At 42.0% G+C, this 25,957-nt stretch overlaps 1 protein-coding gene across 4 annotated transcripts in view; it reads left to right on the top strand.

Annotated features, from left to right (window-relative positions):
- LOC144755198 (coagulation factor XIII B chain-like) overlaps positions 1-25,957 on the top strand; it is a 603,405-nt gene that overhangs the window by 490,385 nt on the left and 87,063 nt on the right. For all 4 annotated transcript variants that reach the window (XM_078643896.1, XM_078643904.1, XM_078643888.1 and 1 more), the window contains one exon: positions 25,501-25,701. In XM_078643896.1, coding sequence (XP_078500022.1) covers positions 25,501-25,701 — 201 coding nt within the window. The remainder of the gene's footprint in view (positions 1-25,500; positions 25,702-25,957) is intronic.

Below are 25,957 nucleotides of genomic sequence, written 5' to 3'. Positions count from 1 at the left end.
GGTAAAGGAAGGGAAGATTTCCCCTTTATTTAGAGTTTTCCTGAAAAAGAGGAAACGATTTGCATGTTTTGTTCAATGTCCATTTCTCCTCGCTCAAACAGCCACAACGTTTTTTCTAAAAACAAATTTTCAACACCAATGGGGCAGCTTCTATTTTATTCTGCATTCTTATACCACTTCACCTCTCCTTATTGAGAAGACATAACCTGAAGCGCGGATATGTCATATTTCGGCATGGTGTACCTCCATTGTATTATTCACGTGAAACTCCGTTTATCCAGTCACATTCTTAACATTATTCTCTATTTTGATTGCTGAGGGTCGCGTAACTAGCTCTCTCCATATCAAAAAGGCTATCACCTACTAAGAAGGTGCATCGTATTTTCGCATGATGTGCCTCCAAATTTTTATTATCATTAATCTCCGTTTATCGTGTCACCTAGTGCCCTCCATCCCCTTTCTTAGCTTATAACCACTATGTCTCATTCGTGTATGCGCTATGCTCCCCTTACCTTATCTGCTAGTTCGTCAGTCCATAGTCCAGTATTCACTCGAGAAACGCCAGCATTTTGGCCCCGACGCCTATCGGCATTTAAATCCAATTTGTTTGGCGCGAAATTGTTGATCACATGTACTGTTCAACATAGAAAACGGACGGTTTAGCAAACAGATGGCTTCCGCAAAAGGGCTCTATTAGTGTCAATCTAGGAGCGCCATTTTGAAGTGGTAAAGCGAATAGATAGTTAATAGATGCTGTATTTTCATCCGTGAGGTTACATAGAAAATAAATAACGCATAACCCTTCCTAACTATGTAGATGTTTTTTACCGACCCTGCTATTTGTTACTATAAGACTTTCATTATATACTACCAACATACAGAAACCGTGCCCCTGAATTGTACATCGTGTTTTGAACAGAAAACATCAATTGTCAAAATGGTCCAACTTGGGCCAACTTCACATTGATTAACCAACAAGGGGGAATGTCTGTATATTCGTGTTGCACAAAAATGTTTTTCATGTTGCAATATTTACAGCGCGAAGATGGCATCCACAAAGCGCTTTATTCGTGTAAAACTAGAGGCGCCATTTTGAAATTGCGAAATGTACTCGCAAAGGATGGGTAGCTAATATATATCCAATGCAAGGCTATCCCTCTAACCACAAAAGTTAATTATTAGCCCTTCTTATTTATTAATGCCTGACTTTCGGTATTTTATTCAAATATTCGAAACACGAGCATAAGATTGTATATCTCGTTGCAAACAATGGACAAAATTATCAAAATTCTCCCACCAAGGCCAGCTTCACACTATTAAGACGACAAAGAGAGATAGCTATGTCTTTGTCAATGAGAACCCCTCTCCCCTGGGTCTATCTGCCACCTGTAGCTCTGCTGCAAGATACACGAATCATTAGTTGTAATTTGTTACCCCACGAATTATTATACCTAGGTAGTGTACAGAGGTAGTTTTGCTTAATTACAGCGCTGATACTATCCTCAAAAGATGTACCAAATGAAGAGTAATGGTCTTCCAGGACAAAATTGCTTATCCAGAGTTCTTTGTCACATACCACACTATTTCCTCATTTAATCCTTTGCGGACACAGTCCAAGTGAAATATCCAAAATGTTTCACGTTTCTTGTGAGTGATTTCCATCAGTTGTCCCATTTTACTCTGCACTTTTTCTAATATACACCATTTAAGTTCACTTTCTTTGTGGTTAGCCTCCAAACAGTGTTGTACTATTGGGGCTGTGAGTCTTTTAGTTCTTATCGCAGACTTATGCTCACTAAAACGGGTACGAAACTCTCGACCTGTCTCCCCAATGTATGCCAACCCACAGGGGCATAGTAGTAAGTAGACAATATTGCTACTTCTGCAATTTGTAAGAGTTCTCAAGTTGACATTTATGTTGTTATAGCAGAGATGATCTGTTGTTATGGCTGCATCGCAGGCATGGCATGATCCACATTTGTGATTTCCCATAATAGCTAGGCCGCCTGTCAGAGTTGTTTGTATAGTCTGTGCTCTGGGTCTATTTCTAGTGTGAACCAACAGGTCCCTGAGGTTCCTATTCCTTCTGTAGGCAATCAAAGGTTTGGGGAATTGTGTTTCTTCACCTTCAATTTCTAGAATGCGCCAGTTCTTATTGATCGCATTTTTGATTTTATAATTTAACGCTGAGTGGTTTATCACACATGTGATTTTACCATGTGGTTCTCGTCTTGTACCTCTCAGGAGAGCGTCCCGATCATAGAATTTCGCTCTTTTGAATGCGTGACGTATGAGGCGGTGTGGATAGCCTCTGTTTATTAATCTCTGTTTGAGCAATTCCCCATGTGTTTGATAGTCTGCTAAATTTGTACAATTCCGCCTAATACGGAGGAATTCCCCAAAAGGGATTGAATCTTTTTGACAGTGGGGGTGGAAACTGCTGAATTGTAATATTGTGTTTTTGGCAGTCGGTTTCCTAAATAGGCTCACCTGTAATGTACCACAACTACCATCAATTGTAATATCCAAGAATTCGACTTGTTTTGTACTGTAGTTGGAAGTGAATTTCAGATTTTGATCACTTGTGTTTAACCATAAAATATATTCTTCCAACTGTGTCTCCTCACCTCGCCACACAAAAAAAATATCATCAATAAATCGCTTCCATAAAAAAACGTTTTCAAAAAATGGAGCGGCATCATTGAATACATTTTTTAGTTCCCATTCCCCCATATATGTGTTCGCTACACTAGGAGCACAAGATGCCCCCATGCTTGTGCCTTTTACCTGTTTGTACAGGGACCCATTGAAATCGAAGTAGTTGTTAAGGAGCACGACTTCCAAACATTGTAATACAAAAACATCATGTCTTTCATTGGGATATCTCTGTAAGAGAGTGGCCACCGATTGCAACGCTTGACATTGAGGTATGTTAGTATATAACGCCTCAATGTCAAGCGTTACCAGAATGTCTGTCGTTGGATTAAATGTGACCCCCTCTATCTTTACAATCATGTCGCCTGTATCTTTAATAAACGACTCATATCTCTGTGTTAGTGGACACAGGAACTTGTCTACATATTTCGACAATGGCTCTGTACTGGATCCTATTGTCGAAATTATAGGTCGCATTGGAGGGTTAAGCTCACTTTTATGGGTCTTGGGGAGACCATACAGAGCCGGCGTTACAGGACTTTCTTTATTGAGGAAAATGTATTCGTCGTCACAGATATATCCCTCTCTCAATGTTACAGAGGTCATATCTTTTATAGATTTATTTAATCGCAGGAGCTCTCGTGGTTGTGCTGGTCTATAGTGATCTGTATTAGCCAACATCTCTTCCATTTTTTGATCGTATGTTCCCTTGTCAAAGACAGTGATACCCCCACCTTTATCACAAGGTTTAATCACTAGGTGTCCATTATTTCCTATTGTCTTCAAAGCTTCATTTTCCTCCCTAGATAAATTAAATCCAGGTCTCCTTGTGTTTGTCGTTAAACGATTTATGTCTTGCAAGACTTTTTGTTCAAAAATTTGAACTTCAGGTCCCACCATCTCAAGGGTGGGAGTGAAGGTAGAGGGTGGTTTACATTGAGATAAATTTTCATTTTCATTATTATTGATCCTACCCTGGAAGTACTTCTTCAATCTCACTTTCCTGAAGAACGCGAAGAGGTCTTCGTGCAATTTGAATTTATTTAAAAAAGTGCACGGCACAAAAGACAAGCCACGACTCAATACTGTAGATTCTCCCTTGCTAAGTTGGCTGGAGGATAAGTTGTAGATAGGTAGAGTATCTACATTGTAAACTTCTTTCTCATTTACCACCAATATTGCTGGTTCCGGGTTTTGACATATCGCTGTTGTTGAGGTTGTGGGTTCATCATTTGATGTCCCCCTCTGTCCTGTTGCCAGTGGACATTACTCCCCCTGTAGGGGCCTCTTGATAAAAAAACTCTCCCACCGCGATTTTGCTGTGTTTGTCTACCTCTGAACGGTCTGGTGTTATAATTGCCCATTCCAGGATCTCCATAAGTGTCATTATCTGATTCAGAAGACCCTGTGTCAGAGAAATTAGTAAATTGTCTCTTATAGCCGTAATTATAATTGGGTGCAGAGTTGTCCTGAGTACCCCCCTGATAGTATGTCGGGTTTAGGTACGGGTAAATCTTTTCTCTCGTGAACCAACGTATATCTTTCTTTAATTTTTCAGATTTTTTGTTTAGCAAGTATGTATCGAAGTCTTTCATTTCGGAAACTATTTTATCTAGTTTATCTTTTGCCTCTTCAACTGCGTTTGAAGATGTTAATTTTTCTTCCAAATCTGCAATTTCCTGACTTAAAGCTCCCATGAGATCTTTCGCAGTTTCAATGATTAACATCATCCAGTCCCTGGAGCAGCGGTTTGAAATCAGGGACCACCGCTCCAGGAACTTGCGGATTTCTACAAATAATGTTGGGGCATTGCGAACTCTTAACCCCGAAGGTATAACTCCTACTTTTAAATATTCCAGCATATAAAATGCATGGGATTCAATACGTTTTAGTTTTTTCTTCATGTTCAGTAGGGTTTGCCATTCGCTATTGTCACTCAATGATGGTACTGCAGAATTTGTACCGTCAACTACTTGGCCCAATAGGGAGCTAAATGCTTCATCCGTGAAGCCAAAGGTCTGTAAGCCTTCCATTGTTTTGAGTGAAATTTGTACCAGTTAGGATTATAAAGGGGTTGATCTATTTATCTAAATACCTCTACGGATTGGAATATCAGGGAGGAAAAGGTATGCAATTGAGACAGTACCTGATAAAGCAAAAGGTGCCCTTCCACAAGACAGTGTGCACACACTAATTCCGACAAGTCAGCAACATACAATACGAAAACACCACTATTATTTAAAAAAATTCCCACAGTTAAAGAACCGTGAATACATAAGTATGAATAAGGGGACCCCCTCTCAAGTTACTTTTAGCCAGGGAAAAGAGGGGAAAATATCAAACACAATGAATAAAGATTTCCCTTTTGGCTGTCTCAATTTTACCATAAACCTAGGTTCATACTAGGAATGACCTGTCCTGCACCATGTATTGACAACAAGTGTGCTTTACATTTATCAAATTTTATTTATTTTTTCATAATTATATCACAAAAACTTTTATATATAATACACTTTTTTCTTCTTTTTTATACATCATGATTTCTTATTTCTCTAAGTCATTATATTATTTCAAACAAATTATATACATATAAAAACAGTTATTTCATCATCAAAATACATTTGTATTATTTTATCCAATACCACTGTTTTTCCAAATTCATGAAAACCTTAGATATCCACACCTAAATCACATCCATCACTCTCACATTCATACCCTCACATACAAACATTCAAACAACCAGCTATTCCTATTACACTGGAAGGCTAACAGAGAGAACAAACTCTGACTGAGTAACCACAGAGTATTATATGGGATCACACGCCAGGTCGACGCGCGTTTCGGTGGGCTTGTACCACCTTCCTCAGGACCTCCACAGAATCCCTTTCTGTTTTTTAGGTGGGAACAGGATATCTGTAATAACAAACACAAGGAGACCTGGATTTAATTTATCTAGGGAGGAAAATGAAGCTTTGAAGACAATAGGAAATAATAGGAAATAGGAAATAATGGACACCTAGTGATTAAACCTTGTGATAAAGGTGGGGGTATCACTGTCTTTGACAAGGGAACATACGATAAAAAAATGGAAGAGATGTTGGCTAATACAGATCACTATAGACCAGCACAACCACGAGAGCTCCTGCGATTAAATAAATCTATAAAAGATATGACCTCTGTAGCATTGAGAGAGGGATATATCTGTGACGACGAATACATTTTCCTCAATAAAGAAAGTCCTGTAACGCCGGCTCTGTATGGTCTCCCCAAGACCCATAAAAGTGAGCTTAACCCTCCAATGCGACCTATAATTTCGACAATAGGATCCAGTACAGAGCCATTGTCGAAATATGTAGACAAGTTCCTGTGTCCACTAACACAGAGATATGAGTCGTTTATTAAAGATACAGGCGACATGATTGTAAAGATAGAGGGGGTCACATTTAATCCAACGACAGAAATTCTGGTAACGCTTGACATTGAGGCGTTATATACTAACATACCTCAATGTCAAGCGTTGCAATCGGTGGCCACTCTCTTACAGAGATATCCCAATGAAAGACCTGATGTTTTTGTATTACAATGTTTGGAAGTCGTGCTCCTTAACAACTACTTCGATTTCAACGGGTCCCTGTACAAACAGGTAAAAGGCACAAGCATGGGGGCATCTTGTGCTCCTAGTGTAGCGAACACATATATGGGGGAGTGGGAACTAAAAAATGTATTCAATGATGCCGCTCCATTTTTTTAAAACGTTTTTTTATGGAAGCGATTTATTGATGATATTTTTTTTGTGTGGCGAGGTGAGGAGACACAGTTGGAAGAATATATTTTATGGTTAAACACAAGTGATCAAAATCTGAAATTCACTTCCAACTACAGTACAAAACAAGTCGAATTCTTGGATATTACAATTGATGGTAGTTGTGGTACATTACAGGTGAGCCTATTTAGGAAACCGACTGCCAAAAACACAATATTACAATTCAGCAGTTTCCACCCCCACTGTCAAAAAGATTCAATCCCTTTTGGGGAATTCCTCCGTATTAGGCGGAATTGTACAAATTTAGCAGACTATCAAACACATGGGGAATTGCTCAAACAGAGATTAATAAACAGAGGCTATCCACACCGCCTCATACGTCACGCATTCAAAAGAGCGAAATTCTATGATCGGGACGCTCTCCTGAGAGGTACAAGACGAGAACCACATGGTAAAATCACATGTGTGTTAAACCACTCAGCGTTAAATTATAAAATCAAAAATGCGATCAATAAGAACTGGCGCATTCTAGAAATTGAAGGTGAAGAAACACAATTCCCCAAACCTTTGATTGCCTACAGAAGGAATAGGAACCTCAGGGACCTGTTGGTTCACACTAGAAATAGACCCAGAGCACAGACTATACAAACAACTCTGACAGGCGGCCCAGCTATTATGGGAAATCACAAATGTGGATCATGCCATGCCTGCGATGCAGCCATAACAACAGATCATCTCTGCTATAACAACATAAATGTCAACTTGAGAACTCTTACAAATTGCAGAAGTAGCAATATTGTCTACTTACTACTATGCCCCTGTGGGTTGGCATACATTGGGGAGACAGGTCGAGAGTTTCGTACCCGTTTTAGTGAGCATAAGTCTGCGATAAGAACTAAAAGACTCACAGCCCCAATAGTACAACACTGTTTGGAGGCTAACCACAAAGAAAGTGAACTTAAATGGTGTATATTAGAAAAAGTGCAGAGTAAAATGGGACAACTGATGGAAATCACTCGCAAGAAACGTGAAACATTTTGGATATTTCACTTGGACTGTGTCCGCAAAGGATTAAATGAGGAAATAGTGTGGTATGTGACAAAGAACTCTGGATAAGCAATTTTGTCCTGGAAGACCATTACTCTTCATTTGGTACATCTTTTGAGGATAGTATCAGCGCTGTAATTAAGCAAAACTACCTCTGTACACTACCTAGGTATAATAATTCGTGGGGTAACAAATTACAACTAATGATTCGTGTATCTTGCAGCAGAGCTACAGGTGGCAGATAGACCCAGGGGAGAGGGGTTTTCATTGACAAAGACATAGATATCTCTCTTTGTCGTCTTAATAGTGTGAAGCTGGCCTTGGTGGGAGAATTTTGATAATTTTGTCCATTGTTTGAAACGAGATATACAATCTTATGCTCGTGTTTCGAATATTTGAATAAAATACCGAAAGTCAGGCATTAATAAATAAGAAGGGCTAATAATTAACTTTTGTGGTTAGAGGGATAGCCTTGCATTGGATATATATTAGCTACCCATCCTTTGCGAGTACATTTCGCAATTTCGAAATGGCGCCTCTAGTTTTACACGAATAAAGCGCTTTGTGGATGCCATCTTTGCGCTGTAAATATTGCAACATGAAAAACATTTTTGTGCAACACGAATTATACAGACATTCCCCCTTGTTGGTTAATCAATGTGAAGTTGGCCCAAGTTGGACCATTTTGACAATTGATGTTTTCTGTTCAAAACACGATGTACAATTCAGGGGCACGGTTTCTGTATGTTGGTAGTATATAGTGAAAGTCTTATAGTAACAAATAGCAGGGTCGGTAAAAAACATCTACATAGTTAGGAAGGGTTATGCGTTATTTATTTTCTATGTAACCTCACGGATGAAAATACAGCATCTATTAACTATCTATTCGCTTTACCACTTCAAAATGGCGCTCCTAGATTGACACTAATAGAGCCCTTTTGCGGAAGCCATCTGTTTGCTAAACCGTCCGTTTTCTATGTTGAACAGTACATGTGATCAACAATTTCGTGCCAAACAAATTGGATTTAAATGCCGATAGGCGTCGGGGCCAAAATGCTGGCGTTTCTCGAGTGAATACTGGACTATGGACTGACGAACTAGCAGATAAGGTAAGGGGAGCATAGCGCATACACGAATGAGACATAGTGGTTATAAGCTAAGAAAGGGGATGGAGGGCACTAGGTGACACGATAAACGGAGATTAATGATAATAAAAATTTGGAGGCACATCATGCGAAAATACGATGCACCTTCTTAGTAGGTGATAGCCTTTTTGATATGGAGAGAGCTAGTTACGCGACCCTCAGCAATCAAAATAGAGAATAATGTTAAGAATGTGACTGGATAAACGGAGTTTCACGTGAATAATACAATGGAGGTACACCATGCCGAAATATGACATATCCGCGCTTCAGGTTATGTCTTCTCAATAAGGAGAGGTGAAGTGGTATAAGAATGCAGAATAAAATAGAAGCTGCCCCATTGGTGTTGAAAATTTGTTTTTAGAAAAAACGTTGTGGCTGTTTTAGCGAGGAGAAATGACATTGAACAAAACATGCAAATCGTTTCCTCTTTTTCAGGAAAACTCTAAATAAAGGGAAAATCTTCCCTTCCTTCACCAAGACATTGTGATGAAGAGAGATAGGAAAACGAAGTCATATCGTTTTACAAGTTAAAGGTCGGTGTTTAATTGCCTCATATCCGGGTTTCGTTTTAAGTCCTGTAAATCATAATACTCTGGCCCGATACTAATTGTCTCATGTATATATTTTAGAAACAGAAGTGGTTGAAGATATATACTTAGAAACTGGTACATCGAAAGTCCCCTCGAGAATAGCCCTGACTACATGACTACGTGCATGTCAATTTGGTAAGATCATACACCCTAACTGTTGGATTGTTATAAACTTTGTGTAGATGAATGCCCCTGAGAAATTATTTATTTCCATTATAGGAGCGGAGTGAGAAATTTGGTACTCCGGGAAAAACAACGTGATTCTTTATCACATTAATTATGGAGTAAGTAGTGTCTCCGAATAGATATAGCTCTGTAATTAAGCCAATACTTAAAAAACGGTGTATATCCTATGTAGGGTGACATGGTAGGGATAATTTATTCCTGTCTCCACTTACAAATGGATGTGCGAATTCACTCTAAAGTAATGGTGCTTTTTAGCAAGCAGAAGTGCATGCTGATTCTAATCAAGTCAACAAAAACTGCAAAAGATGTATGTTGTGTATGACTGTCCCCCCCTGTTTTTAAAGTTTTTTTAGTGATCAATGACACATACAATAAGTTGTGCAACAAACTTTGTTTGTTATTACAGATATCCTGTTCCCACCTAAAAAACAGAAAGGGATTCTGTGGAGGTCCTGAGGAAGGTGGTACAAGCCCACCGAAACGCGCGTCGACCTGGCGTGTGATCCCATATAATACTCTGTGGTTACTCAGTCAGAGTTTGTTCTCTCTGTTAGCCTTCCAGTGTAATAGGAATAGCTGGTTGTTTGAATGTTTGTATGTGAGGGTATGAATGTGAGAGTGATGGATGTGATTTAGGTGTGGATATCTAAGGTTTTCATGAATTTGGAAAAACAGTGGTATTGGATAAAATAATACAAATGTATTTTGATGATGAAATAACTGTTTTTATATGTATATAATTTGTTTGAAATAATATAATGACTTAGAGAAATAAGAAATCATGATGTATAAAAAAGAAGAAAAACGTGTATTATATATAAAAAAAAGTTTTTGTGATATAATTATGAAAAAATAAATAAAATTTGATAAATGTAAAGCACACTTGTTGTCAATACATGGTGCAGGACAGGTCATTCCTAGTATGAACCTAGGTTTATGGTAAAATGAGACAGCCACAAGGGAAATCTTTATTCATTGTGTTTGATATTTTCCCCTCTTTTCCCTGGCTAAAAGTAACTTGAGAGGGGGTCCCCTTATTCATACTTATAAACTCTTGCACCTCCTGCTTTTTCGGCTGACTTAATTTTGTTTGCAAAGTTCAACTTGAGCACAATAGTTTTTCAAGGTGGTTCATTAGAGCTTGAATAGTTAAGCAAAAAGCTGTGATATGCCTTTTCCCAATCATTCAATGGCAAGTAAGTCCACTTTGGTGCAGTGCATTTACGATTTGGTATCTTCGCTCTTTTGGATCTTCTCACTGTCGATCCCTCATCATCATTCTTGCTTTGCTCCGACTGACTAGAAACATCTGCAATTGTTTGTGGTACTCTGCCTTCAGCTAGACTGCATCTTGATCTGTCTGCTCTTTTGGGCCAACGGTCTCCATTTATCACTAGCATTTCAGATGCACTGTTCCCTTCGTAAAGGTCAATATTTTGCATAGTCAGCTCTTCTTCTCATGGCCCTTCTGTACCCACAAGATCTGACTCTCTCGGACCCTCCTCAGGACCAGTGCTGAGAGTCCCAATAGCTGGAGCCCCCACTACGGTTTGGATGAGGGCAAGGAGAATCAGGTTGACAAAAACCAGGAACACTAGGAGTGCCAGAGCTAGGAGAATCATGACAACAGGGCTAGCTGTATAGTGACACAGCAGGACAGCTTACCACCAGGATCCGAGTGAGGTAAAAAAAATACCAGGATCGGGATGCCCAGGAAGAGTTAATACATGGATGAGCCATGAGCAGGAATAATAGAGTCGGGGTGGACTACAACCAGGAACAGTAGATTTGGGAAACCAGTACAAATGTGCCTAGAACTAGTTAGACCAGGGCCAGAATGAGAATCAGAAGGGTCAGAACAGCCACCACAAAATGGAGGACTTGCAGCAGGACTAGAAGGAGGACTAACTCCTATAGGCACAGAAGGACCTGAAAGAGAAGGAAGAAGACAGGGAACAAGAGGACACCTATGTGAGTCTAGACCATCCATTTTGTAAATCGTTCTTATTCATGCTTCTTATGCTGCCAGCCCCTAGAAACCCCCACCTCTACATTCCACATATAGAATAAGTAGGTATTTGATGAACAATCAGAGCATGCAAAGTGAATAAAAGCCTAGACTGTTACTATCTGACCTTTGAGTGATAGGAAATGTTGTCTGACACTGGCACAGTAGTCTGAGGGTGGATCTGAGGGCATAGGGACTGAAAAGAAGCAGGAGATTTTGTAGTAATGGGTGAAATGAGTGTGGTCTGTGAAGAATGTCAGAAAGGGTTTAAAAAACTCAGATGGCTGAAGTCATAAAAAAGGGTTAATTGCTAACAAAGAAGGATGGGTCAAAGGTCTGTGGCAATCAGCAAAGGGGTGCTCCATATTATAAGCAAGCTCCTATGAGCAGAACAGGGAGTAATGGAGACTCCAGCTAGAGCCTCTTAAATGGCCTAAAGAGGGGTTCTGTGTGACCCCTAATCTTTACTCTGGCATTACATCTATGTGCATCTGTAGTGGCTGTTAAGCTAGTGGATAGTAGTAAGACTCCTTGTTCTATGAAAGTATAAGTGCATTGACCAATGGGATGCAATTTGCATGATGTGATGGAGAGCAGTTACAACTTCACTACACAGTGGGCCTGGATTGACTGAATCCCTGTGGATGGAGGGTGGAGACCCAGAACTGAAGTGAGGAGGAATAGAGAAAAGGAAACCCATAGAAATTCTGTGAGGTCCTTTTTACCAAATGGCTGCTGATTAGTCTTTCTGAATTATCAGTTAGGGTGGATGGTAGGAGTTAAGGGTAAGTCATACATTCCTCTTGTTAAAGGTATAAAAGCTTCTAAGCAGAGCTATCCTTTTGTCTGTGCCTGATGAATGCTCAAAACTGCTGATGACAGCCAGGTGCGGAGATCTCATGCTTTATTGTATCCTTATTTTGGATACTTCATCTTGTAGGAAGCACTATTGCTGCTGACTGTGAGAGTCATCACCTAGCACAAAGGCTGTGTCTGAGCTATATCCAGAATATTGATAGTTGAAAGAGAATCACCCCAAATCATTTCTGAAACCTCATTAGTGGATCCATATCCACTATCTGTAAAATGAGTATTAAAGTGGAACTGTGAAATTACCACAAAAATGGAGGTAACAAAATGTCTCTGTTTATTCATTGTCTTATTTCTTGAAATAGTTGTATTAAGGTCAATGATTAGAATTCTCTGTGAATTTCTTTACTTTTGTGTATTTTATGCCTGTATGTGTTTCTCTGATTTGTTGCAAAAATGCATTCATATTCCAATGACATTCTGTTCAATTAATTATAGTCCGGTTCCTTCCCTTGTGACTCCACGATGGAATACTTCCACTGATGGCCTGACAGAGGAGGGGCCATTGAAGGAAGGAGTTTATACCTTCTGCCCTATTTAAAGTAAAACCTGGCTGTAAGGGAAAGTTAAAGAAATAATGACCCAGTCACCCTGGGAGAAAACTCCTAGCGTATGGAATGATTAGTTTATTATTTTTCAAAAACAAACCCCCGCTTGGTGAACTTTTTTTTGAAAAACAAAACATTTTTGAAATGTTTGATGGCTGCTCATCATGTCTGATGGTACTATTCTTCAAATATTGTGTGCATTGATAAGAAATGCCATGACAGCATGTCCTTATAATGTAGAGAGTTATCCACAGGACGTATTGTTCCCCGCCATCCTGACGGAGTTAGCTTCATCCTTGAATCTCTAAATCAGACCCATAGTTTTTCTTCCTCTCATGAGATTGGAATGAAGACTCATTATGCTGTGTTGGTTACTTCATAAGGAGCCTATGCAATTGTTTCTATTTTGATAAAATCACCCAAAATATTAGATGGCTCTTTGTTACTGGGATTCAACATTTCCATTTTTGTTTTTTGCTTATACAAATCAATGTTTTCAGGTGTTTTAGTTTTATATGTTTAATTGAATGGAAGTTTAATTAATAATTCCAGAATCCACTGATTTGCAGCAGAAGACGGGCGTTCTGAAAACAAGGTTCCTTTAGGTAATCCTCTATATGGCCTTGGTACAGTCCCATAGCCTTGTGAGTAAGAGTGAGTATAGAGCTTTAGAGGAGTGAACAGCTTCGACTAGTTTTGCAAAGGTTCTAATCATATTTATCATCAGTCACCTCTACAGTTAAACATAAACGAGTAGGAGCATTTGTGTAGTATGAGACAGCTCCATTTTGGGCCTCCAAAGTCTCTATGTTTGGGCTGATGGTGTAATAGAGTGGCATTCTGTGCCATGTCTGTCAAAATAACTTGGAAGCATTCAAATATTTCTGACCTTTATACCTATAAGTTAATGCCTGAATCTAAACCAGTTTTATCACTAAGGGCCTCATGTCGCAGGGTTTGTGAACATAAAATCTGTATCCTATCTTACACAATAATATGATTGCCAATTGTTTTTACTCTTTGTTTGCAGTTCTACCTGCTGTAAGTAATTAGTGAAGTTTTTCTGCTATTTGCAGAGCCACTGGCCAAACAGTGTAGAATCTATACTTTTTAGCCAGCGGCTGGGTATATAGGGAAGTTTTTGTGCTATTTGCATGGCCATCGGTTGAACAGTGCAGAATGTCTACCATTTAGCTAGCGGCTGGGTAAATAGTGAAATTCTCCTGCTAAAAGCACGGCCGCTGGGCAAAAAAAGCAGAATCTCTACTATTTAGCCAGCGACCGAGTAAATAGTCACGATTTCTGCTATTTTCAATGCTGCCAGGCCAAATAGTAAAGGAAGAGTCTATTTACATGGCCGCAGGCCATATAGTACAAAATCAGTGCTATTTACTGTACGGCCTACAAAATAGTACATGATCTCTGCTGTTTAGCCGGCCATAGACTAAGTAGTAGAGATGATGTACAATTTGACCAGCAGCAGGATAAATAGTGTGAAGGTGGTGTTTATTTAGTCGGCCATAAAGAAAACAAGCATTTGCAATGCAATAGGTCTCGCATTCACTCGAGTTTGAGCTATTGCATTGTAAATGGCAATGTCTTTTATTTATTTGTTTTGGATTTTGAAACATATATAAAAGGTATTGTCATTTACCATACTAATAGCTTAAACTCTCGCAAATGTGAGGCCTATTGCATTGCAATAAAGGGCCTTCTCGACCACTTGTTAGATTGTAAATATCAGAGGGAGAGACCGGCTTGCGACATCTTTAAAGTAGTGATAAATAGTGCTGTGAAGAAGATGTGTAAGCGTTGTATATTACACAGACACAAAGTGTGAAGGGAAAGTTACATATGACCTGAGCTATAAACACTAACAAAGTGCTCCAACACCTTCCGCTCTGTGGTTATTTTGTCGCAGCTCAGGAGGAAGAGCGGAACAAGGGCTATTTCCTGCCCTCTCCATGATTTGAGTGTGCAGTGTGGCATTGCATAATGTCATTGCTATCTTTGGCCAAGTAAAAAACACTCGAGCTGTAACAGGGCCCTGGCTTCACCTCCTGGTGCAGAGCAGGGCTGTGCTTTATGGCAGGCACGGAGGGAGGGATGGATGGTCTCGATTGCAGCTCCGACCTCGTACAGTGCCACAGCTATTACTAGTGAGCGAAAGATGCTAAGGTGGTGGTATTGGTATTGGCTGTGGTGGTGGTGGTACTGGTGGTAGTGGTACTGGTGGTAGTGGTATTGGTGGTGTTGTTGGTGGTGGTGGCGTTGGTGGTGGTGGGGGCATTAGTGGTTGTGGTGTTGGTGGTGATGGTGGTACTGGTATAAGCAGTCATGGTATTGGTGGAGGTTGTATTGCTATTGGTGGTGGTAGTAGTATTTGGTGGTGGATGCATTGCTGGTAGTATTGGTAGTGGTGGTATTGGTGGTATTGGTATTGGTATTGGTTGTTGTATTGGTATTGGTATGGTGTAGTATTAGTGGTGGTATTGGTAGTGGTACAGGTGATATTGGTGTTGGAGGTAGTATTGGTGGTATTGGTGGTATTGGTTGTGGTGTTGGTGGTGGTGTTGGTGGTCGAGGAATTGGTGGTGGTATTGGTGGTGATGGTATTGTTGGTGGTGGTGGTATTGCTGTTTTCAGTATTTGTGGTGGTGGCATTGGTGGTGGTGGCATTGGTGGTATTGGTGGTTGTGGTGTTGGTGGCAGTGTTAGTGTTGGTGGTAGTGGTATTGGTGGTGGTGGTACTGGCAGTCATGGTATTGGTGGTGGTGGTATTGGTATTAGTGGTAGTATTGGTAGTGGTAGTATTGGTGGTGGTGGTATTGGTTGTGGTATTGGTGGTATTGGTATGGTGGTGGTGGTGGTATTGATGATGTTGGTGGAATTCGTGGTGGTGGTATTTGTGATAGTATTGGTGGTGGTGGTATTGATATTGGTGGTATTGGTTGTGGTGGTGATATTGGCGGTGATGGTATTGGTGGAGGTGGTGGCATTGGTGGTGGTGGTGGCATTTGTGATATTGGTGGTGGTGGTAATAGTATTGGTGTTGGTGGTGGTATTGGTATTGCTGGTGTAATACTATTGCTGGTGGTAAAGGTGGCAGTGGTATTGGTGGTGGTGGTATTGGTATTGGTGGTGGTGGTATTGGTGGTGGTGGGTGTGTTGGTGGTATTGGTGATAGTAGTATTGGTGGTGGTGGTATTGTTGGTGGTATTTGTGGTGGTGTTGGTGGTAGTTATGCTATTGCTGGTGGTGTATTGGTATTGGTGGTGGTGGTGGTGCAGGTGGTGGTGGTATTGGTGGTGGTGGCTGTATTGGTGGTATTGGTTGTGGTATTGGTAGTATTGGTGGTGGTGGTATTGGTGTGGTGGTATTGGTATTGGCAGTGGTGGTATTGTGGTAGTGCTATTGGTGGTGGTGGTATTGGTGGTGGAAGTGGTATTGGTGACGATGATGGTGATGGTATTGGTGTTAGTTATATTGGTGGGGTGGTGGTATTGGTGGTGGTATTGTTGGTGGTGGTATTGGTGGTGGTTGTATTGGTGGTGGTGGTATTGGTGGTTTAGTTGTATTGGTGGTGGTGGTGGTGGTGGTATTGGTGGTGGTCTTGGTATTGGTGATGATATTGGTAATGGTAGTGGTTATATTGGTGCTGGTATTGGTAGAGGTGGTGTTGGTTATGGTGGTGGTATTGGTGGTGGTGGTGGTATTAGTGTCATTTGTGATGGTATTAATGGTGGTGGTATTGGTGGAGGTATTGGTGGCATTGCTGGTGGTATTGGTAGTGGTGTTGGTGGTTGTGGTGTTGGTGGTATTGCTGGTGGTGATATTGGTAGTGGTGGTGGTGGTGGTGTTGGTGGTGGTATTAGTGGTGGTGGTTTTGGTGGTGGTATTGGTAATGGTGGTAGTATTGGTGGTGGTATTTGAATTTGTGGTGGTATTGGTGGTGGTATTAGTGCTGGTATTGGTAGTAGTTGTGGTGGTAATGGTGGTGGGGTTGGTGGTGGTATTGGAGAAGGTATTGGTGGCATTTGTAGTGGTATCGGTGGTGGTGTTGGTGGTATTGGCAGGGGTAGTTGTATTGATGGTGGCATTGGAGGTGGTGGTGGTCTTGGTTTTGGTATTGGTATTGGTGGTATTGGGGCTGGTATTGGTAGTAGTGGTGGTGGTTATGGTGGTGGCATTGGTGATGGTGGTATTGGAGGTAGTGGTATTAGAGTCATTTGTGATGGTATTTTTGGTGGTGGTATTTTTGGAGTTATTGCTGGCATTGGTGGTGGTATTGGTGGTGGTGGTGTTGGTGGTTGTGGTATTGCTGGTCGTGGTATTGGTGGTGATGGTATTGGTAGTGGTATTGGTGGTGGTATTGGTGGTGGTGGTATTTGTATTGGTAGTGGTGGTATTGGTGGTAGTGGTAGTGGTGCTGGTGGTATTGGTGGTGGTAGTGGTATTGGTGATGGTATTGGTGGTTGTGAAATTGGTGGTGGTGGTATTGGTGGTGGTGGTGTTGGTGGTATTGGTAGTGGTATTGGTATTGGTGGTGGTATTGTTGGTGGTGGTATTGGTGGTATTAGTGCTGGTATTGGTAGGGGTGGTGGTGGTATTGGTGGTGGTGGTATTGGTGGCATTTGTGATGGTATTTGTGGTATTGGTTGTGGTGGTATTGATGGTATTGGAGAAGGTATTGGTGGCATTGGTAGTGGTATTGGTGGGGTTGTTGGTGGTATTGGTGGTGGTGGTATCGGTAGTGGTGGTGGTATTGGTGGTGGGGGGATTGGTTGTGGTGGTGGTATTGGTGGCATTGGAGGTATTGGTGGTGGTTATGGTGCTGGTATTGGTATTGGTACTGGAGTTGGTGGTGGTATTAGTGTCAATTTTGATGGTATTGGTGGTGGTGGTATTGGTGGAGGTATTGGTGGCATTGGTGGTGGTATTGTGGTGGTGTTGGTGTTTGTGGTATTGGTGGTTGTGGTACTGGTGGTTGTGGTATTGGTGGTTGTGGTATTGGTAGTGGTGGTGGTATTAGTGGTGGTGGTATTGGTAATGGTTGTAGTATTGGTGGTGGTATTGGTGGTATTGGTGGCGTTGGCGGCGGTGGTGGTATTGGTGTTGGTGGTGGTATTGGTATTGGTAGTTTTGGTGGTATTGGTGGTGATATTGGTATTGGTGGTGGCATTGCCAGTGGCATTGGTATTGGTGGTGGTGGTATTGGTGTTTGGTATTGGTGGTGGTGGTATTGGTGGTGGTTGTATTGGTGGTGGTTTTCTTGGTGGTATTGGTGGTGGTGGTATTAGTGGTATTGGTGGTGGGATTGGTGGTGGTGTTGGTGGTGGTGTTGGTGGTGGTATAGGTGTTGGTATTTGTGGTGGTATTGGTGATGGTGGTAGTGGTATTGGTGGTGGTGGTAATTGTGGTGGTGGTATTGGTGATGGTGGTGGTTATTGGTTGTAGTGGTATTTGTGTCAGTGGTGTTGGTATTGGTGGTGGGGGTGGTATTGGTGGTGGTGATGGTAGTATTGGTGGTATTGGTGGAGGTGGTATTAGTATTGGTGGTGCTAGTCTTTGTGGTAATGGTATTGGTGCTGGTTGTTTTGTTATTGGTGGTATTGGTGGTGGTGGTATCGGTATTGGTGGTAGTGGTATTGGTGGTGGTGGTGGTCGTATTGGTGGTAGTGGTATTGGCGGTTGTGCTATCGGTGTTGGTGGTGGTAGTATTAGTGGTGGTGTTATTGGTATTGATGGTAGTATTGGTGGTGGTGACGGTATTGTGGTGGTGGTGGTTTTGCTGGTGGTGTTGGTGGTATTGTTGGTGGCGGTGGTATTGGTATGGCAGTGGATTTGGTGGTGGTGGTATTGGTTGTGCAGAGGACTACACTGGGATAACGGGGCCAGCGTCTCCCCAGGGTCTGCCCCAGGCACTGTTCTGAACTACTTTCAGTCTGAGGATGTTGCCTCACTCTGTACGTCCGGAGTCAGAGTGAGTGGGATGTGATTTCAGACCTGGAATTACTGGATGCATTCCCAGTAGGTTAGTCCTGCGCGAATCATTATTTTCACTCTCCTTACCGATCTGTAACGTGTGTGTCTGTGTCACGTAGTTGGACGATAAAACGTTGTTGCATTTGCGTCCGCCACTTAGAGGGTTTCCCGAGAGCTAGTTTCAGCATGTTTTTCTTAAAAATCCAAAAGTGCTGTCAGACTGAATAGGTTAATATCAAATGTGCACTTTGTGCACACCATTCTTAGGTCAGGATAAATTGCTGGAACTATAGTTTCAAACTAGTCACAAACAGCAACAACAAATACGAATCCAAAACAAGCTTCTGGTCACAAACTTCAAGTCTTTCAAATTCTAGAACGATGCCACGTAAAAGTCCTTAGTTGGGTCATTGTGACCAAAGGCAGCAAGTGTAGTCTAAATACTAAAACCGAACACCAAAAATATTACTGTCGTAAATCATGATTCACCTCCAGGCATAAACAGGATAAAATAAGAAAGAAACAAGGACCTAACAACAAGAAAGTGAACGAGTGGTGTGTGCTTGATGGTGAAAAAAATACGAGACCTCTCTGTCTCAGAGTCTGGTAGGGCTGCTTGCTCGGCGGGTTTAATGGCGTGGATTCAGCTGGCGAGGAGTGAAAGATTGCACTGGGCCACTTGTTAAGAGACATTAATGCGTATCTGTCAGTGCTGGTTTGCTTTTTAAGTACAAATAAAAATGCTTTGTAAAAATGTACATCATGTTGGTACATGGAATGCATTTTTACGAAGCTTTTTCATTTTTACTTAAACAAACATTGGCATAGCCAATAGGTCTCGCTTTTGGGACCTTATAAGTGTTTAGTTATCCAGCACAATATCCTTGGTGCAACAACATCAAGTGTTACATGGCTAAACACTTATAAGGTCCCAAAGACGAGACCTATCGGCTATGCCAAAGTTTGTTTGTTTATTGTTTATGATGCTCTTTTTCATGGTTTTTGAGGGCTTGGCTCTTTTGGAGCTTCTCATGGAAGGCCTTGTGCTATCATTAAGATTCTGTTTAAGGGGGATTGTGCTTGCTTAGTATTTCAAATCTGGCAAAACATCAGCAGTCAAAAAGCAGCAGCAAACAGAGGGAAAGACTTGTACAATAGTTAATTAGTTTTTGAGGACACAATGCCTTGGGGCACTTGCAGGAGGTAAATTGAATGAGATACTGTTATGGGGATTCTGTGGAATGGGGAAGTGAAAGCAGGAGACAAGCAAGTAATGCATCTGGGTAATTCACAGAAGAAGTTCACTCTGCTGCGTGTGAATAAACACACTTTTTCATATTATTCACCAAGCAGAGTAAGTTTAGGGCATTGACGCTTAAAGGTCCCATGTCATAAGCAGCCACTTCAGCCACAGTGCCATTTTAGCCACATGCAAAATGCATTTTGGGAATGGTAGTTTTGATATTTAACATGTTAAGCAGTGTTTAAGTGGACAACATCCTATCTATACAAGGCCCTCATGTCTGTACTTGTCTCAGAAAAAGAATACCACTCCAAAATAATATTAAAATCTGTGTAATAGGCTGTACCTGACTAAAACAATTGTGTTTGTGAGTACGTGCTGGGACGGACGCAGTAGGAGGGTAAAAAGTAGGAGAATAAAAGCCAAAAGTTGAAACACTCGGAGGGTTAGGGCGACCAGAGACATGAGGACTGAGAGAAGAAGAACCAGTCCCAGGGAAACCTAATCTATGAGGACCATAGTTACCAATGCCAGAGGGTACCAGGAACAAATAGATTATGAGGAACAGGACAAAAAGAAACAGAACTAGGGTTAGTGGGGTCAGCATGATAAAGACCAGGAGGATCGGGAGGATTTGGAACAGGGGGATCTGGACCCAGTGGTCAAGGGCCTGAAGGGACAGAAGGGCCAGAGGTAGCAGGAACAGAAGGCCCTGAACCATAATGACAAGAAGGATTATGAGGCCATGCGGGCACTAACCAGGACCAGAGGGATGAGGACAGCCAGGCCATGAGTCACAGACCCAAGTAGACACTCCAAAGAGGACCAGTGCTGGGAGACAAATGCCAAGAAGGACCAGTGATAGGAGGGCCATACCACAGACATCAGATCAAGGAGGAAGAAAGGCGAAAAGAAGCAAAGAAGGTAAGGACAAGGAGACAACAACCAGAAAGGACCAGGGCTAGCAGAATCTGGAGGCCCTAGATTAGAATAACCCTGGGATATAAAGGACGAGAACGTTTAGGTCCAGTGGGACCAGGATCAGAAGGTCCAGGAATGTCCGACTTATGGGAATTCTAAATTAGGGTGACACTAACTATATGAACCAGGGTGACTCACATTATAGGATCTAGGAGGAACAATGCCAGAGGGATGATAAAGACCAGACTCAATAGTATCATTACTGGGAGTACCATAATAGATGGGCCCATGGTCAGATGGACAAGAACAAAGTAGAATAGGCAAACCAGGAGTTCGGTAGGACTAGTAGAAGTAGGATGAGACAGGAGTACTGGGGACTAGGGTTGCTAGGGAAGCCAAGGCTAGTGGAACACGCATCAGAAGACCCAATACATGAGGGTCAAACAAAGAAGTACTTAAACTAAGACCAGGACTTCATGGACCAAGGTAATTAGGAACAGGCAAACAAGGGGACTAGATAAATCAGTGGAACCGGACCAGGAGGTTTGATGGACGAGAATTAGGGTGAGGAAGACTAAAAGTTCCAGGACAGGGAGTTTGTGAAACAAGTGTCCCAAGATCCAAATGATCAGGGGGAGCAGTACATGGGAATGACAACCAGTCAAAGCAGAACCAGGAAGTATAGGGTCAGGACTTTCTTCATCTAATATTAACCGGAGGTCACGGAACATCAGAACTAGGAAATACTAGGATGATTTGAGACAGGACATGTTATTGCAGAGCCATGAGGGCAAGGAGGATGGGGGCCAGGAGAATCAGGACCAGGATCAGTACCAGATTAAAGAAGCCTAAGAAGATCAGGGCCTAAAGGGCTAAACTAAAAGGATCATGACTTGGAGGACCAGAAACAGGGCTAAAAGGGTCACGAAGATCAGGACATAGGGGACCAGGGCTCGGATTACCATGTGGGCCAGATTAATCATTACAAGTTGGAGAACTAGGGTGAGTAGGATCTTAGGTAAGAAGGCAAACCAGCATCTGGAAGACCAAGTGCAATGAACATTGGTGGGCAGGAGGATCAGCACCAAAATGACCAGGCTCAGGGGGACCCTACCAAGGAGAACCTGTATTAACAGGAACTCAATTAATGGCTACTGTAATAGTAGAACTAAATGGATGAGGAACAGCTCTAGGAGAACAAGGACACCCTAAAACAGGAGGACAAATACTTGGTGTGCCAGGACAGGAGAAGCAAGATAGTCTAGGACCTGCGGTTCCCCGGCTAGGAGGTTGACAGCAAGGAGAACCAGGGCAAGGTGGCTAGGACCAAGAGGACTACAAAGGCAGGGTCATATGAGACAGGACTGGATGAACCAGGAAGGGGCGTGATGGCCAAAGGGCAAAGTTTATGATAACAAGCACAATAGGACAAGAAGGACCAGGACAACCATGACCAAGGAGACCAAAACTAAGAATGGTCAGGTACAGGAGACCTAGGCCCCGGAGAAACCAAAGTATAAGAAACAGGACCAAGAGGTTCAGGTACAATAGGCACAGATTCTCAAGAAGGATACAGACTATGAAAAACTAAAATAGCGTTTTCCTGGTCAGGAGTGCCAGGTAGCTGAGACCATGAACACAGTCAGAGGGAGTCAGAATGAAAGGTTTTAAGAGTACTAGCAAACAAAGGACTAAGGGGCCAGGAAGATCAGGGCAAAGAGGATCAGGACCTTGAGTACCAGGACCAGAAGGACCAAAGTGAGGAGGTAAAGGTGGATCAGGACCAGGGACATCAGAAACAGGATTATCACAGCCTGGGGGTCCAGGCCATAAGGCTAGGAACAGGATGGCCAGGCAGATGAGCAACAGGATGTTCAGGACCAGGAGGACTAGATAAAGAAGGACGATAATGTGTTTGTGTAGCAGCATGAGATCAAAGAGCAGGAAGACCAGGACCAAGAGGTTCAGGACCAGATCCAGGAAGACAAGATCTAGTCCAATAGGACCAGAGGCCAGAATAAGCAAGGAAGAGAAGGGTGCCAGCACCATGAATACCAGGAGAAGCAGAGCCAGGAGTACCAGGACCAGAGAAAGGAGGATTAGAAGAATCAACACCAATAGGACCAGGAACAGGACTGAGAGTGCCAGGGGGAACTTAAACATAGGACCAGGGTCCAGAGTGCCAAGTGCGGTAGAAAAAACAGAACCTGAAGGTAGCAGGACCAGGGTGAGGAAGATCTGGAGGACCAGAACAGCCAGAGCCAGGACGTCGAAGGGGACTGGACTTAGAAAGACCCAGACAACTAGAACCAAGACCAAGAGGGCCCAGACCATTGGATGCAGTGCACAAGGCCCGAAGGATTATCCAAAACAGGAAGAGAAGACCTAAGAGGGCAAGGCCTTTGAGGGCCAGGACACATGAGGCCAGGTAGTAAGTTATGTAACTTACCTGTATGAATACCAAAAAGTTTTAAACTTAGACTTAAGTCTAAGTTTACAGATTTTTGGTATTCCTATCAACTCTAGACCCATATGTTTTGGGTTTCTTCAGGCTGGTGACTGTTACACTTTCTGAGGCCCCTAAGGTAGGTTGTGTTGATGCTGGAATTGCTCAGAGTGAATTCCACAACTTTGCACAGACCCCTTGCTGGAAAAGAGTGTGATATTAAGGGGATGGTCTAGAGGGCAGCCTTGGGATGGTTCATGTAACCTAATATGTGCCTGGATGACACGGCTGCCTTTAAGAAACATAAGAATGCACCTTGAATGAAGGCTTTCCTGAAAGTTATACATTTTAACACCTGTTGTGTTTTTTGTCAACACTTGACTAGTGATTTATGGAGAAGGGGTCTTGCCCAGCCAGTGATTGATTTTGTCACATCATTCGCTGCCCGTCCCACTGCTGTCAGGAATCTATTCAGGGAATACAAAATCCATCCACCTTCACCTGTACATTTGGCTTAGATGTATTGCCCCTATTAGGTGCAAAGGTCAATCAAGTGAGTGCCCTGGATTGGGAGATCCGCTGGTGTGAAATCCTCACTACACGTCCATTTTGTGCCGCCCTCAACCAACAACATCCTTTGCATTTAGCAAAATGTCTTGAGAAAGTTGTGGTGTACAAGTCATGGTGTACCCATTCCTTTTACCGGTGGAAGGGTCCGTTACCACATGTCAGTTAATTCCCACCAGGGCATTATGATTGGTAGTCTCTGTACAAGAGTACTTATGCCATCTGTTAAGTATTCCCTCCTTTCCCTGCCAATACATATTCTCATTGCTGTTCTAGGACAGCTCCTCACTGTACCAGCACTCCTCATGCTAGCAGAACTCCTGCCTGGTGCCACAATGTAGTCCCCCACAAATGTAGACCACCATTGAACTGTAAAAGTATACACTCCAATACAAAATACATCACCTGCTGCATCCCAGAGTTTGGGGTTTCTTTTTTTATTTCAAATAATTTTTATTTGGAAATTTTAAAAGAAAATACAACCAAAATACTAAATGACATCAGGTATTACATCTCCCATTAACACGAGTATGGTCCATGTGGTAGAAACATGACATTAATCATATTCAAATTGAGACGGTTGCACAGATATAATTTCCAGATTCACTGGGGCCAACAGCTAGAAGCCAAGTAATCCTTGAGGTTTAGCTATTGCCTGGTAGGATTTTTAATATCCTCGTCTTTAACCTCTTGTGGGAGTTTTGTAATAGTCCGTCTACCGAAAACAATAATAAGGGAAGACGAGAAATTAGTAAAAGTTTGAGACAACGGGGTAAACAGAAAAGGAAGAGGGAACAGCCATTGGAACATCATAGTGGTCAGTTGTCATTGAGGGGGTGCCTGACTGACGATAGAGAGGGCATTATGCCTGGGACATTTCACCTTTAATTCATGGGGGAGTTTGGGGTGTCTGACACAACAAAGGAGGTTGCCGGGGTCAGCCACATTGAGGATGGTTTAAAAATTGTGTGGTGGCGGGCAGCATTGTCTTGAAATGCTGGTCTGTGGTACTTTTCAAGTTACTATGCACTTTTTTTCCTGGACGTTTTTAGGTTACAGCACTTTCATTAAAAACAAGAGTTCAAAGAGTCAAGTTTTAAGAAGGTGCTTGAAGGTCTGTTTTGCTATACAAGTATGCTTATCAAAAGAGATAATAGCATAGTACTGTCTGGTTGTACCGCATAACACAGTCTGCTTGATTAGTGTTGTCAATTCCAGTTACATTATCGCCATGAAATTAACGCATGCCAAGTTTGATTCAGGGTTTCTCTGCTAAACTTAAAATACACTTAGATTATTCTAAAAAGAACATGAAAAATGAAGAGTAAAATCTATTCTTGAAAAAGGTATGAAGGAACTTATATGTTTTAGAATATCAATGTACAGTGTAAGCTGTGCAAAAATATACCTGATGTTAATGTGGCTTATTTTACTGCTCTTTTGATTGTTTTCATTTAGTAACTAGTCATGCACTATTTTTAGTTTCTGTTTTCATTTCAACGAGTCAATTTGCATATATTTTACAGGCCTGTGTCAGGTAACCAAAGACAAACTGGAAGATCATTTTGTAGAATTAAGCTCGATGCAGAGGGATAAAACGGCTTTCAAGGAGGGCGACACAATAATTTTTAGATGTAAACCCGGATTTCGAGTACTCACACCTCCAGGGATCCTAGTTGCAAATTGTACTAAGGATGGGTTTACCTACCCCACATGCATCAATCCAGGTAAGTGTAATGTACTTGTGTAAAACTTTTTTTTAGTTAATGATGGGTGGTGGAGTCACAGAATGAAATCTGCTCTTGTCTGGCTGTAATTTGTTGCAAAGTAGGGTTTCTCAGGCTCCTTTGCATAGACAATTAAGGGCCCAATTCACAAAGAACATCTGCAGTCGTGGCTGAGGCTCCTCAGTCATGGTGTGATCTCCGCACTGCAGTTTCTCATTGGGGAGATCCCACCAAGACTGCTGAGGCTCCGCCACGA

This window comes from Lissotriton helveticus, chromosome 1_1 (genome assembly GCF_964261635.1).
Source record: "Lissotriton helveticus chromosome 1_1, aLisHel1.1, whole genome shotgun sequence".
Lineage (NCBI taxonomy): Eukaryota > Metazoa > Chordata > Amphibia > Caudata > Salamandridae > Lissotriton > Lissotriton helveticus.
The sequence above is the reverse complement of the archived record's forward strand: the minus strand, read 5'-3'. Positions and strand labels throughout refer to the sequence as shown.